Here is a 9,781-nt window from a genome sequence, read left to right as displayed (position 1 = left end):
TGTGCATTGTTATGCCCTCTCTATTTGTCAATTGCCCAACTGTAATTTATTCACCCAACATGCTATTTCTTATTGGAGAGACACCACTAGTGAACTGTGGACCCCGGTCCATTCTTTTACATCTGAATACAATGTACTGCAATCATTGTTCTCTACTGTTTTTTGCAAACAAACATCATTTTCCACACCATACGTTTAATCCTTTGTGTACAGCAAGCCGGTGAGAATGACAACCTCACTGTTAAGTTGGGGCAAAGTATTTTGATTGTGTTGTGCAGGTTTCACGTTGGCGCCGGAATCCCTGGTATTGCGCCGCAATACACTCCTTCACCAACAACCTTCACGTGGCTTTCATCTCCTACTGGTTCTATAAATCTTGGTTTCTTACTGAGGGAAACTTACTGCTGTACGCATCACACCTTCCACTTGGGGTTCCCAACGGGCGTGTGCTTTACGCGTCAACAGGAGGTAAGATACCAGGTTCCTCATTAATATCAAAAGGAACCTCATTTAGATCAAGGAAATCCACTCCATGCGTACCAGGGACCTAGAACAAATGACCCATTAGCAATTACAACAGCAAAACATGCAACTCAGGCAAAAAGTTAGTGGAAAGATGCAAATAACATGCGCATGCAAGCAACTAACATGCACAAACAAAGCAACTAACATGCACAAACATGTACGTCTCCAGGTGGGTTTTTAGGGAAGATGATGATGATGACAGTGAGTACTTTTTTGTTGCTTCCCCATGATACCAATTTGTATGTTCATGCCTTACTAATGTATTGCATCTACAATATTGCTTCTTATAACTACATTTTTTACTTGGAGCTAACACCTTGTTCTATATACGCATAGGCATCGCTGACAAAGAAGATATAAAGTGCAACAGAAATTGCAAAGGACAACATCATGCCTTCCTCAAGATCGATTGCTACTTTACATATTGTCATGTTTTTACCTAGAACAAAGAATACTTTTATTGCTAGTTGCACGATATAGTTTGCAGATATGTGGATTTTTACGTAGCATGGAGTTCTACTAGATGACAAGACCACTGTTGAATATGTGTTCCCTTTTTGTTGATGGATCCTTAATTCTTTTTTCTACTATGTGCCATAGTGCAGTCATGCAAATTACTTGTTGCCTGGGAACATTAACTTGTTGCTTCTATTAAGCATTGAATTTTCTTGCATGGATTATAAAGTTACCTGCTTCTACTTTGTGTCATCCTACATTACTTGTTGCCTGGGAAACATTTTTTTGTTGCTTCTCTTATGCATGAAAGTTGCATGCATGGGCTAAAAAGTTGCTTACTCTATTGTTTTTCACCCTATTTTTACATGTTGCCCGGGAAACATTACGTGTTGCTTGTACTAGGCAGGGAATTTGCCTGCATGGGTAACAAAGTTGCTTCCTTTTGCTTGTTCATCCTAGAATTATTATCAACATGTAGTTCCTCATAGTAGTTGCTTCAAATTGTCTATCAGTTGCATATTCTGCCCATGATTTTTGCCTGTTACTACATGGGGACATAGTATGCAGGGCTAACAAGAACAAAAGTTGCCTGCTAGATTCCAATCTAGATGGGAAACCTCAATCTAGATGCAGGAGCAAATCCTACTCCTGTATAGGCAAGAAACTTCACAGAAAACTAGCAGGTATGTCCCATAGCTTCTCTTTGAGGAAAATAGAAGGATATCAGGAGAGGAATAGGAGGATCTACAAGCAATTTTGAAGTTTTCTGTTCAGTTATTGTTACCTGATCTGAAGATCCCACTGAAAATCTTCCTGTTCTGGAGTTGCTTGGTTCATGGTTCATAGACATGGAGAGTTGGGAGCTGGACGAAGGGATCTGGGAGGTGGACGAAGGGAGCTGGAAGGGTATCGAAGGGAGATTGGGAGCTGGAGGCAGACGAACGGAGCTGGAGGTTGATGAAGAGGGAGCTAGTAGGATTTGGTCCAGGTATGTAGCAAGACATATCTGGACGTTATATTGGGATCTGGGGAACCTGGTAGGTTTGGGCGGGACTGGAGAGAGGATCTCGCGCCTGTTTTTTCGGGATCTGGTGCGTGCCAGAAACAGCCAACCGACACCCAGGTGGTGGACCAGGGGGTTTACCTTTTTGGACGGTCCCCCCGACAGGTTCTTTACTTTTTCGGCCGGCCACTCGGTTTGACTATTTGGCACGCGACCGCCCGCTAGAGGCACCCATTTTGTAATGCTGCCGCGGCACCCATCCCACGAGCTCCGGACTCGAGAAGGAATCTAATCCATAGCCCACCGGTTTCCCCCAAAACATCGGCCCCACCCACCGTATCCAATTGCCTCGTCATGCTTACCGACTCCGCACTCCATAAATACGGCCGCAGCCAGGTAACTGAAAGGCCGAACCATCTTATCCAAACTTATCCGATCCAAACCACATCCAATCCAATCCAACACCGTCGTGATCGTTCTAGTAGAATCGATCGCAGCAAATCAGAGAAGACCTAGTAGCTAGGCGATGGCCCCCAGCGCGTCGATGCTGTTCCCGATCTACCACGACGGCACCGCGGTGAAGGAGGTGGCGGAGGGTGGCGCCGGCGCCGGCGCCGGCGGCTTTAGGTTCGGCTTCCGCAATGTCTTGTTCCCTACCGGTTTCCTGGCGATGATGACGCGGCGGAATAAGGTGCCGGCGCCGCAGGTGGAGGCCGCCGAGGTGAAACAGAGAGGGCGCCACGCCGGCGGCAATCGGGAGACGGAGGACAAGGCCGCGGCGCTCGGAAGCAAGTTCGAGGAGGCGGTGCGGCTCAGCTGCTGGGCGTCTTGAAGCCTTCCGCGTACGCGGCGTAGTCTTGTCTTACTTGCCATGTAAATAAATCAGCATGAACAGAATGCATTGCGCCGATCGAGCATCGAGGCCGAGGCATGCATGCATGTGTAGATAGAATAGAACACGACTGTGTACTATATAAATTCGAATTTCCGTTTTCTTACATCAAATCTTGGTGCTGTTTGTTTTCGGTTCGAAGAAGAAGGTGCCATTGGAATTCTTGATTCGCGTGTTCGTCGTGTCCTCCCAGCTTCTGAACCGGAGGTGGAAAATTTGGTATTCTTCCCAAAAAAAATTCTTAAATCTTGAGAACGAAAACAATTCCCATTGCTGACGGCAAATCCTGTTTGATGCAGCGCCGCGGCGCACACCCTTGCCTCTATCAGCGAGTGATAGGTTGGGCCGGCTCAGTTTGGTGGTGACCGGGAAGGAAGAAGACTTTGCTGGAGACGGTGAAGACACGTCTGGCCGCATCATCGGGGGTGAGGCCAAGAACTTAGGGTAGGTGTGCGGGGGCTTATGGTTCCGAGGTGGGAGACCGACGACATGGCTTAGGGTTTTGGGTGTCTGGGGGTATAGTTGCCGAGACAAAGGACATGGGAGGTTAGAGGGAGGCGAGAGACCGGGGTGGACCGGTGGTGGGCTAATTGCTAGCGGTGGAGGCAGGGGCGCTAGTGTGTGGATAGCAAAGAAGATGAAGTGGGAAGAAGAAGACAATCCAGACTCCAGAGTGCGTGTTGACGCTAGAGCTTTAAATGCTTTTTTTCTTCTTGAAACATACCCCTTCCGTTCCTAAATAAGTGTACTTCTACCTTTTATCTTAAGTTGTATTTTAAAGTTTAACCAACTTCATGGGAAAAGGTAACAACATTTAGAATCACTAGATATCCTTATTGAAATATAACTTCATATTATAGAAATTCAATTCGGCTCCCGGTGCGTATGCACCCTCTACCAAAAAATCATATTTCGAAATATCGAAAAATTTTAACAAAAATTTTTACATGTACATCTTCATAATATATGTTCGTTCGTCAAGTTTCACGAAAAACTAATATTTTTTGTGGTCTATATAAAAAAGAGAAAACTTATCTTGTGAAAAGTATTATTTTTAGCACTGAGTTTTGACTTTTTTACACACGTCACATGATAAGTCATTTTTTATGAAACAACTTTGTAAGCGTGTAGCACGAGAAGATTTACATGCGAATTTTTGATTTCAAATTTTTTGAAATTCAAAATATGTGTAAGATGCATTTCAAAATAAAGGGAGCATATGCTCCCATGTTCCAAAAACACCACTCCCTATTTAATGTTATACTTCCTCTGATATTTTTTAATTAACTTGAATTTAATAATCATATTAAATTCGAATCAATTAAAAAGGATCGAAGAGAGTATATGTTACTAATATTTTCAATGAAGTTGATCAAAGTTTGACTCACATAAAAGTTAGAAATACACTTTATAATTTAAGAATGGATGAGAGTGACCCAGAAACAAGAGGGTTCAGGCCAGAACCATAACTGAGCAGACAAGCGGTAGAGGATTCGGCCCACAACTAGAAAACCGGGCCACATGGTTCACTAGGCCTTTCTCGCCCAGAACCCTTTACCCCTCGCTCGCGCGGCGCCTTCTCTTCTCTTCTCCTCACGGGACTCCTCCTCGGACCTCCCTCTGCTCTGCTGCCTCGTCCAGCAGAGGGCAATCGCTGCTCCCCCTCCTCCTTCTAATCAGCCGGAGCGCCATGAAGGTGAGTGACCCCACGAGCCTCTCCTCCGCTCTCCGTTTCTCCGGATGCGGCCCTGTGTGCTCCGAGCACCGGCTGCTCGGTCCGCGGTTCTGGCAGTTTCTTTTGAGCGTGCTAATTGTTCGACGTAATGCCTCGCTGGGTGTGCTGTGCAGATCGCCGTGGAGGGATGCATGCACGGGGAGCTGGACAAGGTCTACGACACGATGCGCCGTCTCGAGGAAGCGGAGGGCATCAAGATCGACCTCCTCATCTGCTGCGGCGACTTCCAGGTGCAGTCCGCTCTGTCTGCTCACGCTCTTTCGATTGGGGATGTGTTTCTTTTGGCCTTTCAGAACATTACATGTTTACAGTTTGACTTGACGCATGTGGGAAAATGTGCATGTTGGTTTGCAAATAATGTCTTAACTAGTGTTGGCGTCCGCCATACCCGCACCCGCTGTGGGAGCTGTTTGGTTGGCGATGCTGTTCTTTTGTCTTTTTGAACATGATATCTGCTACTAGGCGGAATATAGATAACTAATGAGCTTACCTCAGCATTTTCTATGTGCACAATAGACTTACACATAGGTTGCCTCAAGGCCTTTAACTGAACGCTGCAATAGTTTGCCTTACGAAATATGTTTCTCTTACATGTCCTTAAGAAGTTCATATCCTTCTCCATCCAGTGGAGCATGGACAAGCTATTCTTCACAAGGTTATAGTTTAACGTTCGATAGTAGTTCACTGTACGCTGACATTGCACCTTTTCATGCAGGCTGTAAGGAATGAGAGCGATTTACACTGTGTAAACGTCAAACCAAAGTACCGTACCATGAACTCATTTTGGAAGTACTACTCCGGACAAGCAGTTGCCCCATACCCAACTATCTTCATCGGTGGAAACCATGAAGCATCCAATTATTTGTGGGAACTGTGAGTCTTTGTCATTTATGCCCTGCACAACTTTCAAAATACAAATTCTTGGTTTCGTTTAGCTCTTTTGGACCTTATTGTATACTTTCACTTCGGGGGAAAACAACTAGAATTGGCACATACGAATTTGGGGAAGACTGAACCACAGTATTCTTAAATTTTCCACAGATTTTACTCAACTTTTCTTTCTAAATAAAATCTATTCTTTGTATGGAAGTGTGCTGTTGTTATTATATAGCCACCTACATACTCCTGGCTGTGGGGTCCCTATTATAATTCATAGAAGCATAGGATGTAAATGAACGGAATTAAAGGGACAAATACATCGTTTTGAATCTAAGGCTTCCTCTTGTTTGGAACTAATAATATTTGCTTAGAGTTTAATTAAAGATTAACAGCTTTCGTTCATTAGATAAATTGATTTCAATATATTTGTGTACTATTGTTCAGTGCGTGATAATTTCCATCTTGGTGTAATGACTATCAGGTACTATGGAGGATGGGCAGCACCTAACATCTACTTTTTGGGGTTTGCTGGTGTTGTTAAATTTGGAAACATTCGAATTGGTGGAATGTCAGGAATACATAAGCAAAATGATTATTACTCAGGCAAGTTAATTGATATTTGTTTGGGATACTTTGTAGTTTATAGTTTGTAGATTCATAGTTCTTTTTAATAATTTGAGTCTAGAAGATATTGTGTAGGGAGTTGAAGCATATTCAAGATGGGTCCTAAACTAGAACTATAGATGTCATTACACTCTGATCAGAGCATTCAAATTTATTATTGCTAACCTACGCAGGACACCATGAGAGGCCTCCATACAGTGAAGGTAACAAGATATCAGTGTACCATGTGAGGCATTATGATGTTCTCAAGCTAATGCATGTGAAGGAGCCTCTAGATATATTCATCTCGCATGACTGGCCTGTGGGCATTACTGAATATGGAAACTGGCAGAAGCTCATTCAACAGAAAAGGCATTTCGAAGAAGAGGTAATACCAAGTTACCTACTGGCAATGGCGGAACCAGCCCAAAAATCCAGTGGGGGCCTTACTGAGTGGGGGCCTTATTTCTTAGCTAAGTGGCGGCCCAACTAGTAGTATATTAAGCTTTAAAGCTGTAAAAATAAAAATTGACTGGGGGCCTAGGCCCCCACTGGGCTCAACGTGGCTCCGCCCCTGCCTACTGGAATATGAGATTTTTTGTGTTACACTTTTGTTATGTATGTGTAGTACATGGCTCACCCAGCACCAAGTTAGAAGGGAAGATCACCATAATCTATCAATTATGCAGTTTATCTTATGTATTAAGAAGATGTCTTTTATCTTGGGCCTTAAACCAATTAGACATAAGATCTATGACTTGTTATTATATTTGATTGTTAGGCCACTATATAAAGAGGACCCTCTATGCGGAATAAAGCACAGAGTTAGAAAAGTGGTTCTTCTACCTTGCCCGTAAGCTTTAGTACGCTAGACATTCGTGGCATGTCAACAATCTTCTCTCTATAACATATGCCTGCCACAACTGATCACCCACTAACCTTGTGATAATGCCTCAAGGGAGCTTGTTCACTTGTTGTGCAACAATGCCACATTTTGAGGCAAAACCATGGATAATATGATTAATAAGTCATGCAATAGTTTTCATGATGTGTTACTGTGTTGAAATAGTCTCCAAGGTTGTAAGTTAGCTGAACTTTGTTTTTTGACCTTTTCCTGCTAATTAATCTTGTCAAGATTACACTGGATAAATCTTACCATTTTCAGTAAAAATGCCTATTCCTTGCTTACATTATATGTGGGTCGCACTCGCACGTATGGGCAACAAAAGTATTTTCTATTTGGAAAACTAATTCCCAGGACACCAAATCTTGTATGATGGCCACTGTGGTCTGATATCCACAGTGCTTGACTGAGACTGCTCTCTCTTCATGCTTCCCTAACACATACCTTTTAGGATTGTCCGATTGTGTTGCATCTGAATATCATACTATTTTTTATATTATCTTGCCATTTCAGGTCCGCACAAGAACACTAGGCAGCCAATCAGCAGCAAAATTACTGAGCAAATTAAAACCACCGTACTGGTTTTCAGCTCATCTTCATTGTAAGTTTCCAGCTATCATTCAACATGGTGAGGATGGACCTACAACAAAGTTTCTTGCGCTTGATAAGTGCATTCCCAGGCGGAATTTCTTGCAGGTACTCTTATCTCGTCTTTCACGGAATCACGGCCATTTGATCCACTACAAATAAGTTTCTGTTACACATTTGTTCTGAGTAAATCATGCCAATCCATTTTTAGGTACTAGACATTCCATCCAATCCAGGGCCATATGAAATCCAGTACGACGAAGAATGGCTTGCAATAACACGAAGATTCCATAGTGTTTTCCCCTTAACTCGGGCGCCATTCAGAATGTTGGTGCATACAATGTCTTTATTGTTATGTGTGATCAATAATTCGAAAATATATAATAAATGGAAAATCTGGATTAATTCCATTGGGTTATCCTACAGGAATGAAGAACTTGACATTCAAAATGACCGACAGTGGGTTAGGAGCAAGTTGAATGCTAGAGGGGCTAAGCCATTTGATTTTGTCCAGACTGCTCCACCTTTTAATCCGTCCATGCCAGTTGATAATCCCCCCGCAGCGGGTAAGCTTAAGTAGTGACATCTTGACTGTGATCGATGAATAGTATGGATTTTACCATCAAAATGTTTCTTGAATCTCGAGTTACCATATAGTTTTCCTTTATCCCTAGTTCCACACTTTCATGTTATATTACTGTTCACTCCTTTCAACCCAGTTGTTTTTATATTTAAAGTACCACAAAAATAGTGTTTAATTCTAAGCATTTAAATTGTATTCCCTTCCTTTGTCAAACTTCGGAAATATTCCTTTTAATGGTTCTTGTGCTACGTACAGTTCATTGCAGGAATCCGCAAACTGAATCTTTTCTCCAGTTTTTACAACTCCCATATCTGCTGGACTCGTCTAATTCTGGGGGTATGTTTCTCGCTCTCTGATAATAAAACCTTATGGCTTTTGCTCAATGTCACTTATAGTGTTTTTAAGCTCTGAGTTTCACGCATATGACAAGCCAAGGACGGTTGGCTTATGGTTTGGCGGTCTGACATAATCAGCTTACACTCAAACTATTTGTCTACCAAAAGAAAAAGAAAAACAATTGTTTTATTTATACATCTCCTGGTGGTTATACATTGTGGTGACTTGTGGTTACCCATCTTTCGGTCCACAGGGGTTAATAGAAATGCATCGAGCTCTCAGCCAGCACATCCACTTAACAACGACGACATAGAGCTCCCCGACGAAATTGAAGATGACGAAGATGACGAATGAAGCACTGATAGTAGTAGACAAGTCCCGTTGCATTATCCCTCCGTCCAGGGTTTTGTTGGCAGATATTTTGATGACCGTCCCTACCTCTGTAGAGCATAACTGCAGAACGAACTAAGAGTACCCGACTTTGCCAAATTTAATTTTTGACTTTTTGCCAAATTTAATGGGGCGTGTACTAATCTACTTGGAAACATGTTAACCAGTGCTTAGCTTTACTTGGCGAAGCTAGTATCAAGGAACACTTTAAAGTGCGTTTGTTCACTTTGTCTCTCACCGGTATTTGTTGTTCATGGTTTTCAGCATTAGCTTCTAACTCTATTCATACTTAGTTCCATTTGGAGAAGAAATTCCACGAGCACCTTTTTTTACTAGTGATAACGAGCAGAAGTTGTTCCATCTCACATCAGTTCAACAAAAGCTTGACGAGTCGGTTTCTGACTATGGCAAACGTGCTATAGTTTGGTGATAACAGACAAACACGGCCGACTTAGAGCAACTCTGGCAGATCTGTAAATTCCAAACTAAAAAAACGCAATGGCAGATTGGCTAAGTGTGGGCCATAGCTCCCCACCTCCTTTTGGAGATCCGTGTGGGCTGTGATCTTAGCCTGAGGCAAGCTAGATTAGAGACCTTTTGCCGGAATAGCGAAATGTGTAAAAGGAAGTACAATAGTGGGTTCATAGCCTATCTACATGGCATTTTTGCTTATAAGAGAGAGGCATGAAAAAGTAAGGAGATTGGGCTCCTATGCAACGGCTAGCTCTAGCACGTGTTTCTAGATAATTTGTGAGCTATATATCCATAAAATAGTACATTTTTATAGCTAACAATTACACATATTGGTTATAAGCTGGCTATAGATGATATGGCAATTGTTTATAGCTAACCCTTGGCTGTACAACTAAACTTGCTCTAAGTAATGA

The 9,781-nt window shown here is 42.7% G+C and overlaps 1 protein-coding gene and 1 long non-coding RNA gene across 2 annotated transcripts; both read left to right on the top strand.

Moving 5' to 3' along the window:
- The first annotated feature begins 2,816 nt into the window (after nt 1-2,816).
- Nucleotides 2,817-3,662, top strand: LOC139830481 (uncharacterized). Its single transcript, XR_011742603.1, has 2 exons — nt 2,817-3,095; nt 3,176-3,662. It is a non-coding gene; the product is annotated as an uncharacterized lncRNA (long non-coding RNA).
- Nucleotides 3,663-4,415: 753 nt separating this feature from the next.
- On the top strand, nt 4,416-9,119 carry LOC127293077 (lariat debranching enzyme). The gene is made up of 10 exons (XM_051322629.2): nt 4,416-4,572; nt 4,725-4,841; nt 5,327-5,484; nt 5,972-6,093; nt 6,288-6,481; nt 7,511-7,693; nt 7,797-7,912; nt 8,012-8,151; nt 8,424-8,504; nt 8,758-9,119. The coding sequence occupies exons 1-10, from the start codon at nt 4,567-4,569 to the stop codon at nt 8,856-8,858; spliced, it is 1,218 nt and encodes a 405-aa protein (XP_051178589.1). The 5' UTR covers nt 4,416-4,566; the 3' UTR covers nt 8,859-9,119.
- Nucleotides 9,120-9,781: the final 662 nt, after the last annotated feature.

Source organism: Lolium perenne, chromosome 4, assembly GCF_019359855.2.
Source record: "Lolium perenne isolate Kyuss_39 chromosome 4, Kyuss_2.0, whole genome shotgun sequence".
Taxonomy (NCBI): domain Eukaryota; kingdom Viridiplantae; phylum Streptophyta; class Magnoliopsida; order Poales; family Poaceae; genus Lolium; species Lolium perenne.
The sequence above is the reverse complement of the archived record's forward strand: the minus strand, read 5'-3'. Positions and strand labels throughout refer to the sequence as shown.

Bases quoted from the DNA above. Each gene is read 5' to 3' on its own strand.
- LOC127293077 (XM_051322629.2), top strand. The intron at 6,482-7,510 runs GTAATACCAAGT...TTGCCATTTCAG, and splicing joins AAAGGCATTTCGAAGAAGAG to GTCCGCACAAGAACACTAGG. The intron at 8,152-8,423 runs GTAAGCTTAAGT...TGCTACGTACAG, and splicing joins TGATAATCCCCCCGCAGCGG to TTCATTGCAGGAATCCGCAA.